The 26932-nt window shown below is 54.0% G+C and overlaps 7 protein-coding genes across 7 annotated transcripts; 1 reads left to right on the forward strand and 6 right to left on the reverse strand.

The window, feature by feature from the left end:
- Positions 1 to 754: 754 nt before the first annotated feature.
- Positions 755 to 2989, reverse strand: BDP81DRAFT_319842 (uncharacterized protein; the record flags this gene model as incomplete). Its single annotated transcript, XM_060584475.1, has 2 exons — positions 755 to 2351; positions 2406 to 2989. 2 exons carry the CDS (start codon positions 2987 to 2989, stop codon positions 755 to 757), a joined length of 2181 nt encoding a protein of 726 aa, XP_060445262.1.
- A 1335-nt stretch (positions 2990 to 4324) lies between these two features.
- Positions 4325 to 5640, reverse strand: BDP81DRAFT_26166 (uncharacterized protein). The gene is made up of 2 exons (XM_060582890.1): positions 5200 to 5640; positions 4325 to 4535 (listed from the first exon to the last, which is right to left on the reverse strand). Exons 1-2 carry the CDS (start codon positions 5505 to 5507, stop codon positions 4514 to 4516), a joined length of 330 nt encoding a protein of 109 aa, XP_060445263.1. The 5' UTR covers positions 5508 to 5640; the 3' UTR covers positions 4325 to 4513.
- A 2995-nt stretch (positions 5641 to 8635) lies between these two features.
- Positions 8636 to 9168, forward strand: BDP81DRAFT_428056 (uncharacterized protein). Its single transcript, XM_060590397.1, has one exon. It carries the CDS (start codon positions 8662 to 8664, stop codon positions 8947 to 8949), a length of 288 nt encoding a protein of 95 aa, XP_060445264.1. The 5' UTR covers positions 8636 to 8661; the 3' UTR covers positions 8950 to 9168.
- A 518-nt stretch (positions 9169 to 9686) lies between these two features.
- BDP81DRAFT_428058 (P-loop containing nucleoside triphosphate hydrolase protein) lies at positions 9687 to 13569 on the reverse strand. The gene is made up of 3 exons (XM_060590398.1): positions 10697 to 13569; positions 10552 to 10643; positions 9687 to 10501 (listed from the first exon to the last, which is right to left on the reverse strand). The coding sequence occupies exons 1-3, from the start codon at positions 13424 to 13426 to the stop codon at positions 9880 to 9882; spliced, it is 3444 nt and encodes a 1147-aa protein (XP_060445265.1). The 5' UTR covers positions 13427 to 13569; the 3' UTR covers positions 9687 to 9879.
- A 425-nt stretch (positions 13570 to 13994) lies between these two features.
- On the reverse strand, positions 13995 to 14596 carry BDP81DRAFT_394320 (uncharacterized protein; the record flags this gene model as incomplete). The annotated part of the gene is made up of 2 exons (XM_060587942.1): positions 13995 to 14363; positions 14420 to 14596. The coding sequence occupies 2 exons, from the start codon at positions 14594 to 14596 to the stop codon at positions 13995 to 13997; spliced, it is 546 nt and encodes a 181-aa protein (XP_060445266.1).
- Positions 14597 to 16765: 2169 nt separating this feature from the next.
- BDP81DRAFT_461104 (tat pathway signal sequence) lies at positions 16766 to 17927 on the reverse strand (the record flags this gene model as incomplete). The annotated part of the gene is made up of 2 exons (XM_060593730.1): positions 16766 to 17450; positions 17527 to 17927. The coding sequence occupies 2 exons, from the start codon at positions 17925 to 17927 to the stop codon at positions 16766 to 16768; spliced, it is 1086 nt and encodes a 361-aa protein (XP_060445267.1).
- Positions 17928 to 23576: 5649 nt separating this feature from the next.
- BDP81DRAFT_449654 (galactosyl transferase GMA12/MNN10 family protein) lies at positions 23577 to 25053 on the reverse strand (the record flags this gene model as incomplete). The annotated part of the gene is made up of 3 exons (XM_060592439.1): positions 23577 to 24240; positions 24292 to 24574; positions 24627 to 25053. 3 exons carry the CDS (start codon positions 25051 to 25053, stop codon positions 23577 to 23579), a joined length of 1374 nt encoding a protein of 457 aa, XP_060445268.1.
- Between the last annotated feature and the right edge of the window lie 1879 nt (positions 25054 to 26932).

Consider the following 26932-nt stretch of genomic DNA (forward strand, 5'->3'; position numbering starts at 1 on the left):
CTGACTACTGTAAGGCAGCGAAACCTACAGGAACTCGGCTTTGAGCAGTCAGCAATCACCACCTCACCTCGCCTCACGTAAGGTAAGGCAAGGTCATCGAGTCAAGAAGGGCTCAGGCAACAGCGACACGGTGGTTTTTCTCTTGGGGCAGTGCAAAACGCTTCGCCTTCTGCGTTGAGGTGTGTTTCGTAGCAAACGGTCTGGAAACTCCCGTCTCGATGGATAACTTTGCGTTTCTTTGGCCTGAGCGGGTATGTCTCTGTAGGTACACACACTGGCCAGAACCCACGGCCCTTCTCACATCTTGTCTCATACAATATATTTCTTTTGGGAAACTTGACAGCTCGATAAATCCACCTTTGTTCAGTGTGGGTTCCGATCGTTTGTGGATATTGATTGTCTGTGGTATTACACTACAACTTTATGTTCCGTTTCTATGTACAGCCTCCCCTTTCCTCCACACGCCATCGTGACCATTTACTTATGAATACCATTATAAACATTATATACGTTACATGTGTATCTTTTCCTGCTGTTTCGTTTGGTATCTTGAAGGCATCTTGAACCGATCCCCCAGTGCCCCTGCAACAATTTGGATATCATGAGATTGGCCGTTTTCATCAAGACGTTCAAGGAAATAAACAGCGGGCTAGATCATGACGTTGTCATGAAAGCCTTGGTTTCCCGTATGGGGGAAAATTGCCCATATCTCGGGGCTTCGTCACGGTGGTTGTCGCCAAGTCACTTTTGCGCTTCAGGCAAGCTCCGGTTGTTGCCAGCGGCCTCTCTCAGTGTGCCACCACCTCTCGCGATCCTTCTTGTCCGAGACGGTGGATGACACGTTCCACCGGCCCTGGCAACCTTCACGCCCGACGGCGACCTCCTCGCCGTTATCCGCCACAAGGTCTGCCATCTCGACCAGCCCACCGCGCTCGTCCTTTGCGCCCGGGTCGGGACGCAGGTTATACGTGATGCGGCTCTCTACCGTGCCAATGAAAGCCGCGAGTCCGTACTTCTCCAGCACCGTGCCGTCCTCGTCAATAACATTCAAAAAGAACCGCGGGAGCGCTGCGCGCGCGGCCTCGAGGCGGGCCTGCGCCGCGAGCCGGGCTACGTGAAGATTGGTGCATTCGCGAGCGGTATCGGTCATGACGGGGGACGCCGGTGCGGTGGGTGAACGGGACGGCTTCGTCGGCGAGACGGGGCTATGGGTCGTGCCGGGGGTGGGAAATGAGGCGCTCCGGGCGGGTCCATTGGGGCCGCGGAAGCGGTCGCTGGCGCTGTCTGTCCTCTCCTGCGGGTGGCAGAGGGCTTGGAAGATGCCTTCGGGATCGTTGGGGCTGCGAAGACTGCGCAGGGAGGGGAAGCCGTCGGCGGCGATGCTGCGGGCGAGGATGGAGTCGGCGGCGTTGGCGTGGGTCGTGTTGCTCGTTATGTCCCAGTGGAGCTTTCGCAGGGACGAGGAGGCGAGATATGGCATGAGCCAGATAAATGTATCCTCCGGGAGCGTGGGCGCAAATGGTTGGACGAGGGTGAACGCCTCGAGGTAGGTGAAGTTAGAAAAGATGCGGGCCAAGGCGGGCAGGGAGTCGAGGTTCGTGTAGCGCAGTGTCAGTTTCTGGATCGCCTGGCTCGTCGGGAGTGTAGCCAAGGCAGAGATGCCGTTGCTGGTGACGCCCGGGACGTGGGTGAGTGAGAGTGTACGCAAAGGGGGGAGCGAGAGCAGTGTGCTATCATTGAAGGCTGTCACTGGCATCCACGATAGAAAAAGGTGCTGCAGAGACGTTAGGTGCATCAGTGCTGAGCTGACGAGGCTATCCGGAGTAAGGGTTGCGCCGGGAAGGCAGTGAATCGACAAGGTCGTGAGATGGGCCCAGTCGACGTGGAAGTCGAGGAACGCCGCGCTCTGGTGTGGTTGCAGGTCGCCGGGGGTGACGGAAGCATCGGAGGCTGACTGTGTTATCGCGGCGACATTGCTACGCGAGCTCGACTTGAATCGGTGTTGCCGCTGGTAGGGTGAAGGCTCGACGATCCAATCCATGTGCTTCAGACGCTTGCGAGATGAGAGCGCGTGGAAGAGCTTGCTGTATGAGTGATTATACTGGGGGTGAAGGCCGATGAGACGCTCAAAATTGGGACAAGCCATGATCAGCGCCGCGACCTGATTGTGATAGTCCTCCAGCACGATCCCAGCAGGTGGGCTCGGGACCTTGAGAGTGTGGACAAGTCCGGCGAGGTACGAGTTCGCTCTCAGTGTCCGTCTGAGTAGCATCATGCGCGAGCCGAACGCAACTTTGTGTCGCTTTTTCTGAGATGATGAATCGGCTCCGACAAGTTGGATATCCTCATACCTGAGATACGTAGTCAGCAAAGAGACAGATCCTGACGAAGGGCAAGAGTCTTACAAGGCCACTCGCGCGAACTTGCACCATTTTCTCGCCGTCAGGGTAACCGAACACACATCCCTCATCCAACATGTCGCGCAGCTGTCCGTGGGCTTCTCGAGATGGAGCTTCTTGAGCTCGCCCAGAATCAGCTCCAAGACCTCTCCGGGCAGTTTCGCAAAGATTTCTCCAGGCTTCGCCTTTTTCCTAAAGATGGACGTCTGACTGGGCCGCGAGTACATATACTCGGGTCTCCACATGTTGGGACTCAAATCGATGCTTGTCCTGTGGCTGCTGTACGACGAGCTTCGGGATCGTGTCTCAAAGCTTTCTCTCGGGCTGTTGATGCTCGTAACGGTAATGGTGGATGCCTGGGAGAGTTTCCTCGGCCGATTGAGAGCTGTGGTAGGCATTGATTCGCAAATGAGCTTCGAATCTAAAGGAGCCGTCTGCAAGGCGTATGGCACCCGGGCGATGCGCGGACTTGAGCGCGCTGGCTCTGTTGTAGCCATCGTGGCCATCGTGGACTGTTGCTGTTCACCCTTGTGGTTGTACAATTCTGGAGCGCCGAAGTACGCCGGAGCAGGTCCGTGGCTGGCGGTCATAAGCGGAGACGACGGGGCGGAGATGGAAGCGGCGATAGCTGGACGCGGAGCGAAACGACCAGGGACTCTCAAACGGTTACCATCATGGAGGTTGTAATTGGAAGCAGCAGGTGCAGCGGAAGCTCGCCTCTTGTGTTGAAGAGACCTCGGGTTGCTAAGTCGTGTCAGTACAAAGGTACTTCAGGGATCATCCAGCAAACGGGTTTCGGCAGCGGTCAAAGTTCCAAGCCAAGAATGGACTAGGAAGTCGGCCAACAAGCAAATCCCAGAAACAAAAGAGCTAGAAAAGCGCCAACGTGACGTGACGGGCGGGGGGGGGGGGGGGGGGGTTTCTGTCAAGTTTAATACAAAAGAACCGAAGGAAAGAAAAGGAAAAGGAGAGAGAATAGAAAATAACCCGGAGCCAAAAAAGGACACGCAAAGAACGGCACCGGCACACACCAAGGAGGCTACCGCTGGGCAATCTGCAAGTGCACCCTGGATCCGACAGAGGCTTGCGCAGGCAGAGAGGTGCGTGGGCTGTGCCCGGACCGGCGCTCGCTCTGATGATCCTATCCAGATGGAGTCTGATGAGTGGTCGCCCATCCATCGTCCGGGGGGGGGTGAGGAAGTGATTTGGGGGTCGTCGTTCCTCGAAGACCCCCCCCCCTCCTGACCCTTGGCCCTTGCTGGCCTGCCTCGAAGGGGAAACACTCATCAACCGTATCTCGAGCTACTTAGGACTTAGGAGATCCCACGGCTTCGTTGTTGGGCGGCGACTACGCTACGTGACTACGAAGTGCAGGTACGCAGTAACGAGCTAGTCGAGTCGCGCAACCCAGCAACGCGGGCGCGGCGATGAGAACTCCTTACTTTAGCACTCGCGCTAGGCCTTACACTACGTACGGCGCGAAGAGGGCCAGAAAGAGGCAGAGAAGCAAAACTTGTCTCGTGGCGTGCCGCTTGGCGGGTAGCAGCGCAATTCTGCCTTGCTTTGCAACTGGCAGAGACGCGCGCCACTGTTCCTGGTGGAAATTAGGACAAGCTCCTGGGCGGTCTCTAGACTCTCCGTTCTGCCGGGCCCCCGTTGCGATGGTTCCCGTAGATGGCAAGCCGCGAGCCGTCTATCCTGAAGAGTTACACCGAAGCCTTCAAAACTGTGTTTGAGATTCCGCGAAACAAGGGGAGGGGAGGTGAATCGTGATAACGACGCAAGGATGAAGCAGTATCATTCGATCATGGGATCCGCAACGCTCAACTGAAGCTGGAGACGAGATGCAGGGGGGTCATGGCAGGGGCAAACGTGGAAGAGGAAAGTCGTGGGTACAGAGTAATCCGAGCTCCCATTTCGTGCGTCGGCCGTCGATGCATTTCCCATCTCAGAAGTGACAAGTAACTCTGTCTCCGCCCCGCCCAGCCTGGGCAGGAGGATCTCGTGGGGACGTAATCTTGACAACAAACCAACCGGAACAACTTAACGGCATCGCAGGAAGTGGCTTGTTCAATCGGGCTGGATTCTCCTGCAGTAAGCCGTAGCCCGAGTGCCTATCCGTATCTGCCGGTCTTCCTAGAAGCGTGCCCGCGGTGTGAAGAGCTATTAGACACTAGAGCAGAGATCTCGGATTTCCACGTCCAGAGTGCACTTCCCAAAGCAGCCGGCGTTGGGTCTGGATCCACTTGGAAAGAAAGGCTCGGGATCGATAATAAATGAGGCGTGGGGCTCTCTCTGCCCACGTCCAGCAGCATTTTCGTCAATCGAACGACGCGACTCCCACTCGCGAGCCGTGGGTCGAGGCGTCATCGCTGCTCTTAATGTGGGCAGAAGCAGAACAATCCCGAAGAGGAGGAAACAACCAAAGAACATGCCAAGGATGATGCAGAAACGGGAAAACGGGATGAACCAAAAAAAAAGACTAAAGCCCAACGCCAGCGCCGTCTCATGTCGAGTCGTGCAGAAACGAAATTTCAGACGCAGCAGGTGACGGGATCGCGTGAAGTAAGAAAAAATCTGCAGCAGAGAATACGAGGCCAAGCGGAACTATGCAAAGTAAAGTGGTTAAACAGAAAAAAGGCGCGCGACAAGAAGCAGTAGAACAGACAGGCGAGCGAATCAATGAAGCAATAGGAGAGCCAGTATGTGGAACCAGTGGTGTAGAAGGATGGGGAAAATGCAGTTGTCGATAGTGCTGAAAACTGAAAGATGGGGCTAACTACTAGAAAGAGTGACTTACGGAGCATCTGATTTGTTGCTATTTTTGACATCGAGGAAAACATGTGCGTAGACGCCATGTCGAATTTCGTTGGCACGTTTGTCGTCCAGCGCCGACAGCGATTGCCTTGCACCCGCTGGCCCAAGGCTACCGCCAGAGACTGCCCGGGCCGTTCGGTAGTCTTTCTGTTCGATAGCGTAGCTGTGGTGCCCGTAGTTGAGTCCGTAATCGGGATCGAACCGTCGGTTGCCTTTGTAGGAAGTCGTGATCGCTTGGCCCGCAGGCGGTATCTCGTAGTACTGACGTCCGCTGATCATTGTGCCGCTCATGATCCGAGTTTGGTGGCCCGTCGCTTGTTGATATATCTTGTCGGCTGATCTTATTCTTCTCCTGCTTCGTCTTCTCGTTCGTCTGCTTTGAAACCGTCCACGTGCCGTCCAAACCTCGGTGAGATCCGTCGTGTTGCTGCTGCTGCCCTGACCGACTCTTTGCGCTCTCTTTCTCTCAGCTGCAGTCTTACCGCCAAAGCTGGGCTGAACGAAGAGGCGACCCTTTTTATTTAAACGGACAAAAGGGGGTTGCAACCTGGGCCTTCATGAGGTCGTTGTGCCGTAATTTTAATATACCGGACGTGGGGATAGCTTGGCCAGTTGCCGTTGTTGCGAGGGTGGGTTTGCAATTCAGTAGCCGACCCGCTTCAGCCAACCTGAGAGCATCACCAAGAGCAGGATGCTGTTGCGAACTTGGCGATGATGGGTGAGACGGAAAGAGGAGGGAGACGAGGGGAGTAGAGACCGAACAATAAGAGCCAACAACTATAATAACCCGTCAATGCCAACAAAACGAGGGTGGAAAGGGGAAAGATGAGAAGGCGAGGGAAGTAAGAGGGCGAGGGCCTTCCAGATTGCAGCCTTCATGCATATGGGTGCATCATATTTGAACTCAAGAACCCCATCCCACGCTCGAAATATCCCATCAAATCGCGGTCTGCGGCCTGGGATCTGGACCTCATGGTTCCAAGACAAGAAAGTCAGAGCCCTGCTCGGCGCTCACGCACTCCCGGCCGTTCCACTCCCAAAACCTTTACTAGAGCTGCGCAAAGCAACGCAATATGGCGGCAACATTCTGCACTGTAGCGGCTGGGAGGTGCCTTAGTCGCATGAATGATTGGAATGTGGGTAATGATTAATCTAGCCCCTCTATCCCCCTCGTCTAGCTTGTCTCGCGCCTCAAGCTCCAGGCAATCGACGATGGGTCGCAGCGACTCGCAGGTGCCAGGCACTCGACTCGATACAATGGAAGCACCCACATTTCTGGCGAGGAACACTTGTACCCGCAGTCTGGGAAAAACAAGGTTAACAGCCCGACAGGGTTGGTGATGTTCTGGAGCTCTCACTCAAGCTCCAGGCCATTCCCTGAGTGGCGGAGCGGGAGACCGGCCACGACGACTCCCGAAGGCGACGAATGAGCGGGCCGGAGGAAGCCATGGCATATGGCATCCTGCCCTGGCTCTGTTTCGCGGGGTTGCGACGAACCGTGCCGACATCCAGTAATATCCGTATCATCATGTGCAATGCTGATGCTGCACAGCCAGACCATTCAGAGATGCGCACATCTCACAGCCCAAAACACACTGGCTGACAGCTCGTCGACTCGGAGGGAGGAAGACAGGGACAGGCCACCGAGGCAGGGTGAACGAGCCTGGCGTCCACCTCGGGCAAATAGATCCTGTGTGCGTAGCTCATCATCCTCCTCCCTCTGAACCATCTCGTCTCATCATTCTGACCTCGTTTCGTCCGGACCATCACATCAGTTCGGTCAGTGGCGTGTCGGCGGGAGGCTGGGCTGTGGCCAACTAGCAGTCCTGTTTCGCCCTGCAGCGTGGAGGAAAGTTGATGAGGGGGTGTTTGATGCAGCTAACCATGACGGGACTCTCCTAGCCACGCAAGGTTTCGTTGGCACAGACGGGGCTGGAACCTGCAAGCTGCAGCCGTTCAGACAGACAACGGCCATTATGTGCCTTGGCCGCAGCACTGATCCAGGAACAGGAACAGAAAACCAGGAAGTTGAAGTGGGACAAAACTCACTTATCCTGGAAATCCCATCTCCAAAGCCGACACGCCGAACGCCCAAGAGTCAAGGGGTTTGGTTCCATTTTCCCAGTATCCAGCTCTGCCAGGCTCCAGCTTTTGCTTGGAACCCTGTGACACTGTGAACCCCCGGGCACCGTAGCGCGTGCTGAGGTCGCATCAAAGTCGCCTCGTCAATCTGGGCTGGACGTCTTACGCGCATCCCGTTGCCGCTTCCGCATCTGCATTCCCGCGGTGTCGTGTGGCCTGCGACGACCGGCTTGCTTCACAATTGGGTCACGTAGGTATTGATCGTCGCCTCCCGCTTCAATAAATCGTGTAAACCGTGGATACAGTGACGATAGTGCTCCCGCTGTTCATGGACACCTGCATCCATATAACGTTCTATTGCATTCCTTGAGCCTCGTGGGCATCTCACTGTACTCGCAAAGGCTGTAGAACGATGCAAAAGAACGCGAGAATGGATGGTCCCGAGAGATCGGAGCAAGGTAACTCGTTCGGGGCAAGCTCGTTGCCGTGGTGAGAATCGGTTTCAACGGGCGTCCCTGCTGCTTTCTGTCTTAGCCAGGGCTTTTAGCGGCTAACCTCAGACGAACCGCCCAACCTCTGGAATTTGGGGAGGAAACAGGGGGCGAAGGAGGTGAAGGGGCCATTCATCGTTGGTTCGTTATCGACAATAGCCATTGTAGGGAGGTGGATATCGTGAAACGAGTCAAATCGCCTGCGTCAAGCTGTGCGGACTCCAGAGGTCTCCACGATTGCGCGGCGGCTTGTCGAGAATGATGCAAGTTCGAGGCTGTCTTGGTAGATGTGCATCGTTGGTTCAACTGAAGCGGACAGGATGGGCAGAGAAACGCCTCCCTCTGTTTCTTTCTCAGCCCTAGCCTTGCTTGCCTTGCCTTGCCTTGGTCGCCGTTCTTGCCATCGGTTACCATGCTGCCCGGGTGAAGGTTGACAGTTTTACGGAACTTGGAAGGCGTCATTTCATGCCATGCTTTCTTCCTTCTTTCCTTCGTTTCTTCTTTCCGTTCTCGACGGGCAGAGACAGAATCGTTTCGAACATGGGGTTTGTCTGGGCCGTTCCTTCCCCAGTGTCTCTGTCATCCAAAAGTGCAGGTGCAGGTATCATCCCCCATCCGTGGATCGCACCTTACAAAATGGGTCCACGATCTCCATCAAACCCTTCTTGCCGAGACCTCCGCATTGCATCATCGTTTCGTGCCCATTGTCATTCGCCCTACGGAGGACGGTTCCTTTGTCGCGCTTACGTATCCGCCAGCTCCGTGCCACGGAGATACCGGTCTTGTTTTCCAAGAAAACAAGACGGACATGACATGTGAATAACCAATATACGGCATCCCACTGCCGCCTGGGCGAAAAGAAACCTCAAGCGATGCAACCTCTTTGCGCCGGTCCTGGTTTTGTTTTCATCATACGTTTGTCGTTGAACCTCATTTTACACACGTCCCTCACCCGTGACTTAGCCATGCCTCGAGAGTCTGTTCACTCGTCTGTTCCCATCCTCCGTGCACCACAGGAAAACGTCCGACCCCTTGTCCAAACCCACGAGGTTCTCCTCGCTTGGCCCCGTTCCGGCTTTCCCAGTTCCTCGGTCGACCCGGCCGCGCCACCTCGTCTTGCCGTGGACCGGGTTCCGCTGTCATCTTGGGTTGGGAGGTAGTACAGACATAAAACAGCCGGCGTGGATTTTGGACGAAGCGTCCCGTCCAAGGGGAACAGAGACTCGAGAGACAACAATGGCTAATGCATTCTCCCGTTGGTCCCCGTCCCGGCCCGGCCTCGGACTTCGGCGCCTATCTGCACCATGACTATGATTAGTCCTTTCGGAGGGGCCGCCGCCTCTCGGACTGAAGAAGCTCGCTTGGCAATCACACCGGGGACAACGTGCTCTTGTTCTAGAAAACAAGAATCAGTGCGTGGCGATGTTGTCGCAAAGACCTCGCGTCTCTCCAGCAACAGCGGTTACTGCACTACGTTTTGATTTCGGATCTTCTTGAGCCGATGTGGAATGACCTTTCAAACTATTACTGTTACGAATACTGTTTTGATCAATGGGTTCAAAAAGATCATGATAGGAAAGGATGAAGTATTGCATAAGTGTCGACGATTCTGCCTCACTACTGATTGCCCGGGCACAGGACGATGCTCAATGGAACCAGCACAGGAATTATGCATGATGTCAGTGTACAATACCACCGTATCAATAGACCAAGTATGGCGTATGCAGTATAGAAACTGTCATCTCTTAGCAATAATGGTTGTGGTGATGCTTGCGAAATGGGAGCGGTCACTATTCCATTAGGTCTTGATCTCGTATTTTTGCGAACCGAAATGGAATGACTTTAACTGTCACCAATAAGAGAATGATTTGCGCATCGTTAGTGAATCGTCAAGTAGTAGTAGGAGAAACGATTCTTATTCCTGCTGCATCCATGTGCAGCTTAGTTGGTATCTCTAGAGCGCTATACAAACGTAATCCAACAAACCTCCCCCGTGCAGACAGCAGCCACCCAGATCTACCGCACGAGGTTCAGACCCATATTCAACCGCCGTTCGTCATGCCAAGTCCACCCTGGAGTCCAGAAAAGTCCTATGAAAATCGCACCCGGGGCGCGGGCCGCTCATCGTTCACACCCTCGTCCTCTGTAGAGAAGCGCAGGCGGCGGGCAGGTCTGGCGGGTTCCTCTCTCAAGTCTCCATTGCCTTGAGACTCGGGGCTGCGTGAGCGCTTCAGGTCATTCAAATGTGTGCCGTTTACCAGCTCATCCTTGCCCGCCGTCGCCTTCGTCTCTGTGCCATTCGCCAGAGTATTCTTTTCCGAAGACTGAGCGCCAGCAAACTTGCTGCCAAAGATTGGCCGAGGGTGCTTCAGCGGAATGGCCTGCGCCAAGTGATCCTTCTGGTCTTTGGGAAGAGATATAATGCCGGCGTTCAGAATCCAGTTGTAAATGGGCTGGTCGTCCAGGATGGACTTGCACTTCCAGTGCTCGAACTGCGACATGGTCTTCTTGCGCTCCATGATGACTTCTTCGATGCTGTCCCGCAGGACGAGGGTCTCGACCGTTACGGGTTTCTGCTGGCTGATGCGCCGGGCTCTGCCGATAGCCTGCGCTTGGATTTGGGGGTTCAGAACGGGGTTGATGAAGTAGATTCGCGAGGCAGCCCTCATATCGAGACCAACGGCGGCCTGTGACAAGTCCATGAGAATGACCCTAGACAGTTCTTAGCATCCATGAGATACGAGAGTTCCTAAAATACTCACCTTGTCTTGGGGTCGTGGTTGAAAGTGTCGACATACTCCATCTTCCGGGCGTAGGTGAGCTTGCTGGCGTAAATGAGGTGGCGAACGTGAATCTACACAACAGTGTTAGTGGTCAATCACATTTCATCGAAACGGTCGAACTTACCACTTCAAGAAGACCAGCCAGATACCACGCCACATTCTCGTTCTCGTAGAAGATGATCATCTTCTCCCTGTCTTGGTGCTCCACCACAGCGTCGATGAGGTATGAGAGCTTTGCTGATACGGTGGAAACCAGCATCGCCTCCTTCAGATCGTCTGGAAGTTGCTCCAGCTCGGGTACGGGATCACCTGGCTTCGAGGCGGTCGACTTGAGATGTCGAGGAACCCGTTCACCTCCCAGTTTCGTATTGCCAGCGAGAACCCCTCGAGACTTTGACGGCCGCTGGTCAGTCGCGACGCCCTGTGCCCCGGACATGATCTGGTCGGCTTGCTCTTTGCGACCCTCAAACTCCAGCTGACCGTTGAGAAGACTATTCAGCTTCGTAGGCTTACCCATGGCAGAGGCGATCAGCTTCTGCGCGGTAAGTACCATACCAGCATCGGTACAGGTGGGGTTGGCGTCGCGGTCGTCGAGGGACCAGGCAGAGCCGACGCCATTGGGGAGGAAGTCGCGGATGAAGATGGGAACCTCGTTGTACTTGTTGCTAAAGTCTTTCAGTTGGCTGTCAATGGCAACTTGGGCCACTTCAACGGCCTGTTTCAGAAGAGCTTCGTCTTTCTCACTGATTAGTACCTTCTTCTCTTGCAGGAAAGTCTCTGCAGTTTCGAGTGCCTTCAGTATATCGTCCTTAGCGAAGAAGGCGCCACCAAAGAAACTGGATTGCTTCAAATTGTGAACCAACTGAAGCAGAGCCTTGCGTTGACGCGCGTGGAAGAAGTAATCCATGTCGACTCTCTGAGACTGGACTGCGTTGAAGATGATCATCATCGAGAAGATATTGAGCGACAACTTGTCTTGGTAGGAGCCATCCAATACAACAACATTCTCGTTGACTGATGGAAGCAGGGTGTTGAGCTCCGATAATCGATGCCTGACGATGAGAGAGTTTAATGTAGCGCGCAGCACGCCCATGCGGCCGGTTGACCGGGCGCTATGCTTCGGCTGCATCACATACACTGCCCAATCCGCGGTCGTATCTCCTGTTTCGTGGACGCTATTGGACCAAGGTCGAGCATTGAGATACAGCGATGCTATCGCTCCGATCTTCTCCAGGTCTCCCTTTTCCGCCTCGGCGAGGGCTGCCGCCTTGTCGACATTATCCTGGTCACCGGGATGGGTACCGTTGAAGTGTTGGTCGTCTACACCGAATAATCCAGTGGCTGGCGTACCGGTCACGATCCAGCGAGCAGAAACGTTGAGTGCGTCGATGGCTAGGAGGACATTGCTCTTGTTGTTTATCTTGGCGTAACCTATCTTGTGACCTTCATCGACGATGCAACGCTTGAAGTGGACTTCTGCCAGCGGGCATCCCATCATCATAGTTTCCCTCCACACTCTGTCAAGCCGCGACTGTGTGATGAGAACGAGGTCATATGCTGCAAGGACTTGAGAGTTGGGAATTTCCTCCTTCTGACTAGTCAACTTGAGAACCTTGAGACCCGCCGGGTTTCCTGGGTGGACGATGTGCTTTTCAATCTCCTGAATCCATTGTTGAACCAGGTTGTTGGGGACAATCACGATGGATGCATGAGTATGTCGGACTTTCTTTGCCGGGTTACCAACCGCGGTTTCATGCCGCCGAAGGCGCTTGGGAGCCATCTCGGGGACGTGGTAGCGGCTGGGGTTGCGGCGGATCGCTTCTATGCACTTGTGGTACTCCAGCTCTTGGCTCGCATTGTAGACGTTGAAAAAGACCTTCCAAGGAGCTCCCTTGATGTTGGCATTCGAGGCGGCCATATCAGCGAGTGACCCAATCTTCTGCCTCACGCGCACGTCGCTTCCTTGGTAGATATCGGGGGTGCGGGTAGATAAATGTCGAGTAGCCAAGATGACAGCCAGACAGATCAGGGTCTTGCCAGAGCCCATCTGCTCGGCCAAGATGCCGCCTCTGACACCATCGTAGAATCTTGGTTCCTTGACGAGCACGCTGGAGCTAGTATCGTAGTAGTAGGCCGCACCATTCTGGTCGGTTGCTTTGGTAAGTCTTGGGTCAAGAAATTGACCGGGCTCACTTTCACGCTGAATCATGACCGCAGCTGAACGGCGCTGGTAGTCATAAAGCTTCGAAGTATCATTCAGGCCAGGGAGGTTGCCTTCGAGTACGTTGTAGATGGCATCTTGTTCAAATGGGTTGGTGAGAGCATGGGGCGCCGGGTTCGGGGAAGGGATGGTATTGAACATCTGGAGCAACGAGGTCGAATCATCAGCGTCTTCTTCGTCTCTGAAGACATGGTCAAGTGTGGTCGGGGTCGAAGTGGGATGGCCGGACCAGGCGTCTCGAGAGAAGTCGAGTTGGGAAATGAGAGCTCTGCGTGATCTTCTGAGCTTAGCGCGATCTCGGTCGATGGCCTTATTGTCGACGTCGTCAGCCAAGGCATGAATCCTTGCGGTTCCGCGTTCTCCATCCTCCGAGCGAATGAGCAGGTGAACTCGAATCCATTTCTCAGCCACTAGGTTCTTGTAGTTCTTGAAAGCCGCAGACAAAAGGAAGAGGTCTTCTGTGTCGTCGAACGGCTTGGGGGCCCTGACGCCTTTGGCAGGTTTCGTCGGCGCAATGATGCCCCATCTTCCGAATCTCTTCTCCAACAGCTTCCACTCGTCAACTGTGAGCTCTGTATTTTCTCTGGTGATGGCCAGGGTTCCCAAAGGAATGAAGCTCGATGGTGACGCCATCAGGTGAAGTGACGCGCCACCGTAGTGCGTCCCGGTTGACTGAGAAGCGAAGTAATGCTAATCATTCGATAAAGGCCGCGTGAGTCTTGCTCCGGAATGAGTATAGATAGCAATTTGGATTTTGCAAGTGACAGGTTGATGAGATTGGATGGTTGCTGATGTTTCAGTGTAAGAGGGAAGGTGAGAGAGATGGTGAGTGAGGCGAGGTAAGTTTAGGGACGCACTGAAGCCTGTGTACAGTGCAGAGGAACGTCGGACACAGTCTCGGGCGCTCTTGCCCTGCAGGAAAAAACAGTGCGACTTCGCCAGCGGACGTCAAAGAAGGAATAGCTTTGTAATTCACCCAACTCAATAATTGTTTCTCATTTTCACTTCTCTCAACATCATCTGAATTATTTAGTCAACGAATTAAATCAGAAATTTGGCTCCCCAGCGCGCAAACTCCCATCGCCAATGTTTCGTGTCCCATGTCCTCCAACCCCAACCATGACCAAGACGAGGATAACGCCAAACGACTCTCGAGTTTCTTCAACACCGACCATGCCTGTCATAGCAAGTAGTCACGACTCTAGTTCTTCTTGCCCTTGGGCGCGGAGGTGGCGCTGAACGAGACGCTCTGGCTGGTCTTGCCCTTGGAGGCCGTGTCGGTCTTGACGTTGTTGTCGAGCTTCTTCTGCTCGGCGTCGATATTGGCCTGGTTGCTGGCGCCCTGCGCTTGCTGCACCTGCAGGGCGAGAACCTCGAGCTGGAGCTTGAGGACCTTGTTCTTGATCTTGCCAACCTTCAGGGCATCGGCGTCGGTTCCGGACGCCTTGGCAATGGCGTCGTTGAAGCCGCCGGCGTCGGTCTCGGCACCCTCGGCGGCGACGCGGGCAGCTTGGAGGATGGCCAAGTCATCCTTGCTGACTCCAGCGAGGTTGGCCTTGATCTGGTCAACCTGAAGGGCTGTTAGCGTCGTCATCTTGCGAGTGGAAATGTGTGATGGTAACTTACGGGGAACTTCTGGGCAACCTCAGCAAGGGCGTTGCCGGCAGTGCCGTCAGAAACTTGGAACTGGGAGTAGTCCTGAACGGAAAGAAGCTTGGCCTGGCGTCTTTCGGCTCCCTCGATGGGGGCGGAGAGACCGGTGGCGGCCAGGGTGAAGAGAACGGCGATCTTGGAGAAGTACATGTTGTTCGAAGGTTGTCGAAAGGCGTGGGTAGTTTGATAAAATGAAAGATATTGTCCGGCAAAGAGTGAATGGAACAGCGCTGCTGTGATGAATGAGAGAAAGGTTGATTATTGAGTTTGATGTATGGTTGATAATGAGAGGAGCAAAAGAAAGAGGCAGTAGATGGTCGGGGCAGCGGGAGGATCTTATACCAAAACCTCATATAGTACCATAGTCTATTCATGTTCGTCTCCTCCTATCCTAACCGCACACAAGGTTATGCCCGTGGGCCCCGCGGCCTCCCTCTGACCTCTTCGTGGCTCGACGGGCGACTCTTTTCGTCTGTCTGACAGGGCACCTCATCTCACATCCGTCACAAAACAACCCCGTAGATGCCCTGCTCCTGAGTCGTCCGAACCAGTATCACAGGCCGCGATGGCTCAATGGCGTCTCATCCGAGCCTGGCTGCAACATAAGGGTTGGACGGTTGCATCAACAAGACCAGCCAAAGCCAGGTTCGACCCCTGATGGACTCCATCGAGGAGACAAGCTTCTTTGCCAAGTAGCGGATCGACGAGCAGCGTCGATTGTTCTCTCGGCGAGCCACGATCCAATCATACGCCGCGCTACCCCCTGGCATCCTGCGCAGGTTGTGCCAGTTCGAACCGCCTGCTCCCGAACAGGCTCTTCACTGTTCAGTCTTCGTGTGTGTGTGTGTGTTGGGAGTTTTGGCTTGTGGCTGTTGCGAGTTTGAAGTCTGTCGAAGATCATGGTGGATCTGCCTCATACCCATGGCAGCTAAACCCGATCGGGTCATCGCTACCTGCCCGTCTGGAAGATGTGGGGCGGCTGCCACCGGTTGGCGCGTGGGAACGGTGGGATATATCACTAGCGCCATTTTTACATCACTCTCTTGGGTTTCTATTTCCCCACTTCTTTAACATCTTAAAACTTCCCCCGTCAACTTTCTGCCCAGAAGCGATCCCGGAGTCGTTCCCGTCTTGGCCAATTGGCGCCCCATGAGCCTCTTTGCTTCGCCATTAGTCTTAACTCCTGGCCCATATTACTTTCTTCGGATGACCAGATCCGCGAAAGAGGCAACACATGGGATGCTCGCTAAGAGGCACATGATGAGCAGTCTCCAGTTCGAGTTGTGTCCGACTAAAGCCTCGAGATCTCCGTGCCACCTGACACCTTCCTTCATACCCCTTTCCTCGGCTGTAGTAACCTTGTGAAGAGGTTGCAGAGGTCACAGTCACCCATACAGACGGAATTCTATGAGCGTGTTTCGAGTCTTGGCTCTACTGGGCTCTGCCACCTTCATGCAACCCCCGCCCAGGAGATCGGACGTTGACCCTCCCGATGGAATCTAATAATTTCGGCACCACCTGCCGAAAGCCTTGTTCCCTGGAGACAACGACAGGAACGGCCGCCTCTTGTTGGTCATCCACCCTTAATAAAGTTAGACGACATCTCATCTCGGGACGTCAAGTGAATCTTGTTCCGGATGGCAGGCGGCACTGTATGCGGGTGACTGAGTCGAAACCCCCTTTCCAATGGCCGCCAGATCTCTAACGACCGCGTTTGGATCGACGACTGTGAAAATCCTTTTTTCTTATTCTTTGCTTCACTTGCCAATTTGAATCGTTTCCAGACATGACTCGACCCTTGCGTTCCGGTTCTCGAGCCTGGGGTTCAACTACATCATGGGTAGAGAGCGCTTCTTGGCGAACAAGCGCTGTTTTTCCCGTTCAATGCAGAACTCAATCGACGACCAGGGCAGCTGTCATGTTCCAGAAAGACGGAGACAGAGTTCAACAGTTTAAGAAGTCCGATTCGGGGGTATCTGCTACCGATACCCACGTGTAAGATAAAAACGAAAGCTAGGTATACGTGTTCCTAGGAGCCGACCTCCTCCCTATAACGCCATGTCTTCCCTTCAAGCCTCGAAGAAGAATAAAAGGTTTCAAAAGTGTCATCTATCCAGTAGATGATGAAGAAGTGAAAAAAGGGATCGTAAATGTCGTCAAAAGAAAAGGACCATGACAAGAAACCAGCCTCCAACGCCTTTGTACTTGCGTCCACCACCCAAGTCTAGACCTGTATAACGTTTACTCCAAATGAGTCAAATGAGTCCTACCCTGCCCTTCTGTACCTCGCATCTCGTTGCTCTCGAAAAGTAGCTCAGCTTAGTAACCAGGTGCTCCAGGAATGGCTGAGACGCCAGGGATCGGGGCCGAAGGCCGCGCCGTCGGAATACCAGCAGGCACACTGGGAGCAACCGAAGCGGCAGCCGCCGCGCCGCCGTCAGCCTGGTAGACCTTGACCGAGTTGATGAGCCAAAACGCCTCGGTAAAGGCCTGCGGGTTGGCCGCGACGTAGTCGGAGCACTGGGGCGCGAGCGCCGTGCACTCGGCGTTCTGCTCCCACACTTTGCCGGCCCAGTCGCCGCACAGCGCCGTGTTGAAGACGAGGTTCTGCTGCTTAAAGTGCGAGGAGATGTCGCAGCCGGAGCCGCCGTTGAACTTGGCGAGGGGCTGGCCCCAGGACGAAGGGACCGGGTTGCCCGAGGTGACGTCGCCGGGGATGGCGCTGCGCGGGAAGAACCAGACGGAGATGGCCTGGGAGTTGAAGTCGACGGCGTAGACGCCGCCGCCGATTGCGTTGAAGCCGTCGCCGTAGTTTTGGTTGCTCGAGGTCGATTGGCCGCAGCCCGTCGAGGCGCTGCCGGAGTTGCAGTCCTTGTCGTTGAGGGTTGTGGAGGAGATTGTGCCGTCGTTGGTGATGCTGCAGCCGGGTCCCGCGTGGAGGGTCACGGAGTTGGACTCTTGCGTGTTGACTCCCTCGATGATGTCAATCTCACCCGAGTTGGGCCTGTGAGTTGGTGTCAGTAAGTCACTTCCGTCTCTCATCACAACCTCTCACTGAGTACTCGTAGGAGGAAACTTACCAGTTGGGACCAAACATCCAAAAGGCAGGCCAGACACCGCAACTGCTAGTAGGCATGTGCTGAATGTCAGCGACGAACAAGCCCGTGTCAAAGGCCTTATTCGACGTGACTCTCACCGACTGGCGTCCCTGGCCCTTAGTCTTGGAGTCGACGCCAAGGTAGATGCCGCCCCGGGCGTAGCCCGCGAGGCCGCTGTTGTTGGCCGTCACGGCGCTCGTGTAGATCTGCGAGCCCTTGGTGGGGTCCGGCTGGTCGAAAAAGCTGAACTCGTTGAAGAAGTTTGAGCTGTCGTAGTTGTCGTGGAGGACGTACTTCTGCTGTGCCTGGGCCGGCCCGGTGTGGCAGAAGAGGAGGAGGGCGGCGGCGCCCACCAGTACCGTCTTGATGCTCTGAGAAGGCATGGCTGAGGAAGGCGGAACTTCTCTGAAGATCGAGATCCTTCTTGTCTGATGAGAGGGAAGAAAGAGGGGTTTGAGACTCTTTTGAGAAATGTTCCTTTTCGGGGTTTTTTGACTTCTATCCTTTCGATTTGGCTCTGCCGGGCAGGGTAATCGAGTGCTGGGATGAGGGGTTCTCAAGAGACTCGAGTGAAGCCACGAAAGGAGGATAAGATGTCTGAAGAATATGAATCAAAAAAGGGATCAGGGAGAGTCAAAGGGTCATCAATAGAGATGAATGAAGAGAAGTATGATGAAAATGAATGTCGTCGTATGTTCTGGAGTGAGCCGGTCACTGTAGGTGGTTGGTAAGAGAGAAGTTGCTCGTGTGTGTGGTGTGTTGCGTCGTCCAAGTCTGGGCAAGGCCTCAAGGAAGGGAGAAAAGAGGGGTCGGTATTGGGTCTGGTCAAGGCCTCTGAGGAATCTGAACCGTTTTTTCCTTTCCAATAGTCCGAAGGAGTGGGAACCCAAAGGCAGAGAGACGCACACGATGCGGCTGGGAGCTCTTGGTAGTGGGGTGTTGAGGAGAGGATCTCGGCGGCCTCAGCTTCAAAGGGTGGGCAAAAAAACTCCAAGAGACTCGTGTCGACTCGATGATGATGAGGTGGACAATGACGCACAGCGTGGTTGGTTTGCTCGCTCTGGACCCTGATTTTTACTCAATAGATCTGACTGACTTGGAGTGAGACTGTGGATTTGTTGTTGCGCTTGGCAAAAGGTGACCAGATGAGGCAAGGTGAATGGGACAAAAAAGGGTCAGATGGTTGTAAGAAGGAGTGAAACCTCTGGTGATGACGATAACTTCAGCCGGAAAAGGATTGAAACGGCTGTTGCCTGCCTCCTGGGTGGCTGACACGAGAGAATGAGAAAGAAGAGAATGAGTGCCACGAGGGGGCTGTAAAAAGAGAAGAGAAGACGAAGAAAAAACGTCTGAAGGAGGCTGAACAGAGGCCTTGAGTGTTTAAGCACGACACATCACGGACTCATGAGCCTCAACCACATTGGGGAATGCAGCCAGCTAAATACGGCTCGAGGTTTCCTGTGTTGTAGACTGGTGGTGTGGGGAGTGACCAAGGTGAGCAAGCACCCCGGCCACCGGACAACATTTGGGGATCATGAAAGGTGACCTATCTGATCTCTCTCTCTCTCTCTCGTCTGTTCTACCGAGTTCTAGGTACCCAAGGCCAGGCCGCGTACACGCCGCACAAAGGGCATGGGGGGTTTTGGGAACCATGGTGAGACTTTTTTTTTAGTCTCCCATCTTCTTTTCTGCGGCCTATATGCCATCTCGGCCCAACTCCCGGGGGTCCTTGCCCCACGTCTCCATGTATGTGGTTGCGTTGCGCCGAGTGTGTGCTCGAGGGTTCACTTTTCGACGAACGACAGGTCCTTGTTTCAATATGTTTACCCGCCAAGGCTTGACAGAATTACCAGGGGAATCCCCGAGGAAGATCCAGAGCGAAGACGGGATGATAGGAAGGGGGGTTCAGCCCGTCTCGTTCTTCGCCGTGCCGAAGAAGCTATATGTGTGATGGGTGTTGTACATGCAGCATGCGAGTCGACTGCTCTGCCGAGGCGAGATCCAAGTCGAACGTGCCAGTCAGCGCAAGCAGGGTGGGTTTGTGCGTGCTTTTTGAGAGAAGAAACTGGGGATTGGGGGGGGGGGCATCATGTAGTTCAACGGGCAAAAGGCAAAAAGAGGGTGATCGTCAATGGGTACCTTGCCTCACCCACGTACCCTATAGCACGAGGATAGGGGGTTTGCATGGTTCCAAGATGGGACGGGAGAGTCAAAAGGAAACACCTTAGGGGGATGAAGAAGTTACCCAGGGGAAAGGCTAGCCAACGAACGGGCGAGAGCAAGGGAGGACGAAAGACAGATAGGACCGCAAATGGAAAGACGTTTGAAGGTCGGGTTGGACGTCAAAGATTTTAGACGTGGAGTCGGCGTTGTTGGTGGCCCTTGGTGGGCGGTTGTAAAGGTGTGGTGTTGGTCGGTCTCTGAAACTCGGGCCCCCCCCCAATGCCAGGGGCGGGCGGACGGACGTCCAATCGTCTTGCTCCCGCGCCGGCGGGGCCCGTCAATCTGGAGCACGCGGCACCCACTCGCCTTTGCGGCGGCTGCTCTCTCCCCCAGTCTTTCCTTCCTCAGTGGCTCTGAAGACTTTGGTACCGTGGTACCATCACCGTGCTCCCCCTGCTTCTGTGGGTGCTCTAGCCCTCATCCATGTATTTTTGTTTTCCAGATTGGGGCAAAGATAAGGTACCAGATGAACGCTGCTGCAGAGAGAGGCGACGGCAGTCAAGGCTCAAAGTAGTTTGCTGCGCTGAGTCGCCGACTGACTGACAGTCGCCCGCATCTTGTCTGTCACTCCCTCAGACTAACGCAACCTTTCCCCCCTGACAGAAAAGGAGAGGGCGCTAGAGACCTGACCTCGTCGGCCCCTGCATCGGTTCTGTCGCTCGTGGGTTGGTGGGGTTCGACGTTCCCTCGAGGGGCTTGGAAGGTTGAAACATTTGCAGAAAACATTGGCATATCCAAAAGACAAGAGGGAGCTGGATGGAGGGGCACGAGGGGGATGGACAGGCCGGCAGACAAGACCGTGGACAGGCTGAATTGAAACATTTGCCCAACCGCACTCACACATCATGATACATCACACACACTCTCACACTTCACACACTCACTCACTACTCACTCACTCGGCCACGCACTCACGTAACATTGCGCACAAGCATTTTTTCCCCAGAACCACCACTCAAACCAAACAGCACTTGAGTTTCCTCTCGTCACACGGACCTAATTCAATCTATGAGACTCAGCCTCGGACTCGACTCAACTTTTATGAGTTTCGCGCAAACCGTAGTCATACAAATCTCACTTCAATGAGTTCCCTTCCAAGCCCCAAGCCCCCCCTCGCCATCAGCCTCACTCAGGAATGTTCGAGCCTCTAGCCGCCTCGGACAACAGGGCACGCGCGGCGGCGCCGAGATCTTTGGTATGAGACATTTTTAACCCCATTGAATCTGTCTTGTCCTTCGTTGTCTTTTAATAGTATCTAGGCTCTTTCCTTCTCTAAAGTCTCAACTGTCTTTAGTAGAAATCCCTCGACGCCTGTTTTCATGAGAGGCCGGGGTTCATATTAGCCGCTGACGAGACTCACTTGCATCGCATCGCGGAGCACATTGGGAAAAGCGCAAAAGAGAGAGAGAGAGAGAGAGAGAGAGAGAGAGAGAGAGAGAGAGAGAGAGAGAGAAAGAGAGTTGCTTCTCAAACACACTTACTCGCATATAGTACGCACACATGCGGTGCTTCACTGCGGATACTACTCACTGCTTTTGCCGATAGCCGTTTTTCTCCTCATGAACCCCCCCTCGAAACCCTCTTAGTATATGTAGTCCTTTCATACGCTTTTTCTTTTTCGGGGGAACACATCTGCGATCTTACTGCAAGTTGGGACGAAACACGCGCTTCGTTGAAGATCGACCCCTTGCCCGTTTCCACTCCCTTGTGCCGTGCGCCCGCGGCAAAGCGGCCATGCAGAAAGATGGCACGGTGGGCGGGGTGGAAGTGGGAAACAGATCTTTTGCCATCTCCAACAGGTGGATATCCATCACCCCGTTCACATCCCCCATCTGCCCAACGCCCGACACTGCCTCACACGCAAACGTCGCATTCCTTTTCATATTCACAGGGCTCGCAGTCGCAAGGGACAAGCTCGTGAAGCTTGTGCCGTTGTAGCAGACGTAATTCGCATGCAAGCAATGTAATCAACGTCGGAGTACCGAACAGTGGATAATTGCTGAGGCAAAAAAAAAAAAAAAAAAAAAAGGTCCAGAGCCCCAGAGTCAAGGGTACTAGGCCCCCCTCGGAGGCCCTCCACATCCCAGGGATTCTAGAAAGCAGGGGACCCGACGACCATCCCGAAGAAACAAGCTGTCGCCATCCGAACAGCCGGGCACGGGCAGATCAATATATTCGGAACCGCAGTCCACTCTTCATCCCTAGAAAGTGATTGCGGGTGACCCAATGAGTTGGCAAAGAGAGGAGTCATGTAGACAGACACGTGTTGAAGAGTCATGACACTTGCTCCTCCTTGTTTTCTTCCGTTGAGTCCTGTTCCCGTCTATTCGAGTGGACTTTTCGGAGCACGTACCGAAACAGTAATTCTTCCGCAGAAAAGGAAAAGAAATAAAAAGAAGAATACCTCAGGTAGACCGCCACTTAAGGTAAGGTACCTGATAAGAGGCGAAAGGAAACCGGGCCCGAACCGATCATGTCCCGGCGGCAAAGGGTCGCTCCCGGAGTGGAACCGGGGCACCGCACCACCGCCGCGCCACACCCGTTAGCCGCCTCCGATAGGTAAGTCTCAGTGCCGAGGGAAACGTCGCTGGCGAGCCGCTGTGTAGTTGCCACAATGCTTTGTATTCCTTGATCCAAATCATCATGTACACAATTCCATACATTGAATCCCAGTCTTATTCGCAAGTACACTAGAAATGGCGCAAGCGCTCCGCTTCATAGTTACGATATCGTGCCGTCTTATATCGTCTACCGTCTTATGTGGTGTTGGTGGCCCGGTGGCGATGCTTGTGATGGCTAGCCACAGTGTCCTCCTTTCCCACCACCATCGTCTCTCTCACAACGTTTTATTGAGCTTTCTCCACGTAGAATTTGACAAAATTGGTAGACGAAGAGTCATGGTCCTTATTCACTGCTTGATAAGCGGAATATCTGCTCCCTACTACCTAGTCCCGGCCGTTAATCCCATCCCCATGCAAGGAACATCCTGCCATCGCCACCTAGCTTCATCCCAGGCGCATTTTTCTCAGGGGAACCTTTGATAAGCTTGTTTGTCTTCAATGCTCTCGATAAAGATCTAGCCAGGCACGGTGGCACGACACGGTGGCACGGCACGTCAAATCCAAGAAGTTCGCCATTGGCCCTATGCATCCCGCACCAAATGTTAGATCATGCCGGTATTCAATTTGCAACCCCAAGGAAGCATTCATCACAACAGCTGATCGTCATGCAAACAAAAAAGTCACCCTTTGGCTACATGGCAGATAGACAAGACACGTATGAGTGGTAAGGTAGCTAGGGCATAGATTCGCAACCGAAAACGCCACCTGAATGCAAGCTACCTGTCACGGAGCTACCTGAGGAGTTGGCGTCAGCTCTTGATGCCAGAAAATCCTCCAGGCGGCTCTGCTCCTCGGATGCTTCCACGCATGGTCTGCAGGTACCATGGCGTACAACGTCTAATGTAACACAAACTGAAGATTCGAGGGCCGGGAAAAAGAATAGCAACCCAAGTTTTTATACATCTCAACATCAGGAAACCTCATCCGAATACCCCTATCCGTCTTCAACAATAAACGCCCTTCGTTTTCGAAATATCGTTCCTTGGTCCGCGAAACCGTCACTGTAGACGTCAGGTTCCCCAAGCTCCCGAGCTTCGCATGCGTATATGTGTAGTATGCAAGATAGGTTGTGCCTATTGATAAACAGGACGTGGGAAGTGAAACACGGTTGACCAGCCGTTATTAGATGACCCAGCGATGATGCGCAAAGACATATCAGGGCCGTGTCTTGGTAAGTCGTCGGTCGTCTCAGAGCTTGACCTTTTGGCCAGTGATCTTCTCCCAGACGACGGCAATGAGATCCTCTTTGAAGCGTTCCCAAGGATTGCGGTTCAGGTAATAGCTGAGCTCGCGATAGTTGTACATCTCACCCCAACAATCGCGACCCCATTCGCAGCCGGCCATGTTGACGAGAAAGTCTCGGTCATTCTGATCGTAATGGATACGAGTGTCGTTTCCGTTCTCGGAACAAGCGCCCGGCGGGAAAGCGTTGATCATACGCTGGGGAAGGAAGGCCGTGTGTTTGCGGATCCAGGGCTGCGTTTTGTAGAGCTGCTCCAGAGCGTCCTGTTCCTTGTGTTCCCACTCCATATGCTTTTGCTCGTAAGCGACGGGATCCCACCAGACATCCAACATGCGATCGGCCCAATTGCCCCTCTTAACAAAGAAGGAACCAAGGTTGAAGCCAGAGCAATCCTGGGAGAGTATCAAGTTGACAGATTCGGACTTTCCATCGCCAATGGGACTTCGGGACTCCTCGTCCAGGTAGGGGTCGGTGAAAGGATGGCTGATGTTCAGAGGGTTGTACTCGTTGATGTCGCGATAGACGTGCTTGCTAATGTCGTTGAAGATATGGTTCTGTAAGGGATATGATAATTCCATGACGTAGGTATTCAAGTCGAGCCACCAGACCCTTTGTCCATCGTTAGTTCAGTCACACCGGGGATGGAGCACTGTGACTTACCATTCAGCCTTGGGATACTTGCGGAAAGCAGAGCGCACAAAGTCAACCTTCTCCCAGCTTTCGCGCCATTCGTGTGCATATCGCTTCTTGGTGCTCATGTCGACAATCTCAAGGTCATATCCCCATCGGTTGGCGTACTTCTTCTTGTTCCGTACACTGTCTCGCTCAATAGCCCATTCGCGGGCGCCCTTCCACTCCATGACACCTCCTCCAATGTTGGCGGCCAAGATGATGACATACTTTTGGCCTCCGCCAAAGTGCCTCCGCCAGTGATAGACAAGAGCTGCGAGATGGTTAATAAGGAAGCCAAACCTGCAGCAAGAGGAGGAACGTACGAGTGTTGTAGAAGATGGTCATCGCAAGGGTGAACAGGAGCAGTATCAGCAGGCGCAGCTTCATCTTCCTGCCCATGCGCGCAAAGATGTTCCGTATCCTGCCCACGAGGGGAACCTTCTGTGCCGCCCATGATCCTTGCCCCAATTTGTCCTTTTCCTTCTCGACGTATGGGCTCTGGTTGTTGAACCGCGGTAGGCTGCTTGATATCCGGCGCATGTGTCGTGTGAAGAAGCCTTGGTTCTGGGTGGAAAAGGACGGGTATCCGTTCATGCCAACGGTCCTCATCTTGCTCTCCCAAGGGGTAGAAGCGCCGTTGGATGCTGAGAAACCTCTACTCGGACTCGATCGACCGCTGGTGTTGATGGTCAGGCCAGGGCTGGCCCAACCGCCTCCAGGTATAGGCGAGGGACTGCGCGAGAGCGACATTGCGGTGTTGGGGGTGCCTGCAGCGATGAATGAACACGAGCTGTCAGCAAGCGGGTCCCGTCATTCGGTTGTCCAACCCTTATTCGCACCGGTGGTAGGTCGAGACGGGGGGTTGGAAGATGTAGACATGTACGAATAGGTGTGCCACGGGGCCGGAGTAGGAGTTGAGGGAGAGAACGGGAGGATGATGCAGGACAAGACGTACCAGGAATTGGCGCAAGACCAGGCTGCTGGCCGTGGACTCCCAGGAATTGGGAAGAGCCACGGTCGCCTGGGCCGTCAACGTTGACTGCAAGACCGCCAGATGCAGAGGAGCGGCGTCGGTGATGTGAACGTGCTGGCCTGCGATCGCTGAAGGACGAAGAGGCGGCGAATTGCTGTGATTGATCCAGGATGAAAGATTATGGAGGGTTGTGACCAGATGGCACTTTACGAGCCGTCTGGTTACAACGCGATAGCCAAGAAGTATTCGCTAAAGGTGTTGGGGAAGGGGGTCGATGTATCCGAAAAAGGGGGTCCCCTCTCTGTCTTCGGAGATAGGCAGAATGGCTTCTGGTGGTTCGTGGAATTCGGGGTGAGGCTGTACAGGTAACCCAGCCAGGGGAAGGTGTTTTGCTGCGTGGGCAGGGCAGGTCGATGCAGGGCCGGGTCGGTAAGGTAGAATAGGAGGGTTATGGGACGGCAGTCAACCAGAGCCCTGGTGTAAGGAATTGGTGGCTCGGTTCGGTGGTTCTTCTCCCGTAGTAGTTTCGATGCGACGGAACAGGTGTAGACAGACAGGAGAAAACGTGTTAGGGAGGAGGGCGAAGTGGAGGAGAGTCGTCTCCAGGCTGGGTCACTTTTTTTTCGCGAGGGCGTTCGTTCGCGGTGCTGGTGGCTGCAGCAGGAAAGAGTGACCGGGAATTGACCGCCTGCTGCCACTGGCGTGGGGGGAAGGGAGGGGAGAGAGCACGCGGAGACTGGAGTACAGTAATTCGTACTTAGGGGGCAGGGATGATTGCTGACGGATGACAATTGAACCAAAAGAAGCAGAAGCTGCGGAGGCCGACAGTGGAATTCCGAATCTTTCCAACACAACACACTGGCACAATCGAGTCGCTGTCAGTATGAGTAAGGTAGTGGCAGGAGGGAATGTTTGATTCGTAAGATCAAGAAAGGGCCGTTTCCCTTTTGTGCGACTATTTGTTGATTTGCTCTTTTGATCGTCTCGTATCTGCAAAGGGAATGGGCTGGGTCCAAGCTGGGCCCAAGCTGGGCAATAATATCCTTAAGGGAGGCCATCCATCCGGTTGGCCGCCGTCCAATCCAATCCATTGACAGTCTCTCATCTAAAAAAAAATAAAAAATTAAAAAATTAAAAAAAAAATTAAAAAATTAAAAAGGGCCCTTACTCTTTATTGCTAACCTCTTCTCGCCTGTAGTACAGTGTAGAAGCAGTAATCCGGTGCGTCTAATCTTTTTTCGGACGGAACGTCTTTGCTGGGTGCCAGAATGCCAAGGTTTCAAGGCTTCTAGCGGTCCGCTGACATTAAATCATGGGCCCTGCATTGACTCGGGTAGCCTGAACACGGCGGCAACGCTCATGCTGCAGCAGTGAGACAAGTCTAGTGTACTTTGAAACTGGTTGATTAAAGTAATAGACTCAGAGCCTCTTCAAACTCTCCCCTCTCAGTCTCCCCAGACAGCCGCGATTGACGTCTTAATCGTCTGAATATCGTGATAAGAACGATGTCATAGTAGGGGATGTTATCAGCCAAAAAAATCAAAAAAAAAATCGTATGGATAAACCATCCTGAATTGAGTCCACTTGATACACGTACAAATTGAGTCAAGGGAGAAAATGACACAGACCATGGCATTCACGAGCCTGTCACAAACA

Source organism: Colletotrichum phormii (genome assembly GCF_030913505.1).
Source record: "Colletotrichum phormii strain CBS 102054 chromosome Unknown BDP81scaffold_10, whole genome shotgun sequence".
Taxonomy (NCBI): domain Eukaryota; kingdom Fungi; phylum Ascomycota; class Sordariomycetes; order Glomerellales; family Glomerellaceae; genus Colletotrichum; species Colletotrichum phormii.

What these genes read in the sequence shown, in the direction of transcription:
- BDP81DRAFT_26166 (XM_060582890.1), bottom strand. Translation starts at nt 5,507, where the DNA reads ATGAGCGGCACAATGATCAGCGGACGTCAGTACTACGAGATACCGCCT. An exon ending in AGCAACAAATCAGATGCTCC is followed by an intron (nt 4,536 to 5,199) that starts GTAAGTCACTCT and finishes GCACGCTTCTAG; the next exon opens with GAAGACCGGCAGATACGGAT.
- BDP81DRAFT_428056 (XM_060590397.1), top strand. Translation starts at nt 8,662, where the DNA reads ATGCAACCTCTTTGCGCCGGTCCTGGTTTTGTTTTCATCATACGTTTG.
- BDP81DRAFT_428058 (XM_060590398.1), bottom strand. Translation starts at nt 13,426, where the DNA reads ATGGCGTCACCATCGAGCTTCATTCCTTTGGGAACCCTGGCCATCACC. An exon ending in TGGCTGGTCTTCTTGAAGTG is followed by an intron (nt 10,644 to 10,696) that starts GTAAGTTCGACC and finishes ACTGTTGTGTAG; the next exon opens with ATTCACGTTCGCCACCTCAT. An exon ending in AACCACGACCCCAAGACAAG is followed by an intron (nt 10,502 to 10,551) that starts GTGAGTATTTTA and finishes AGAACTGTCTAG; the next exon opens with GGTCATTCTCATGGACTTGT.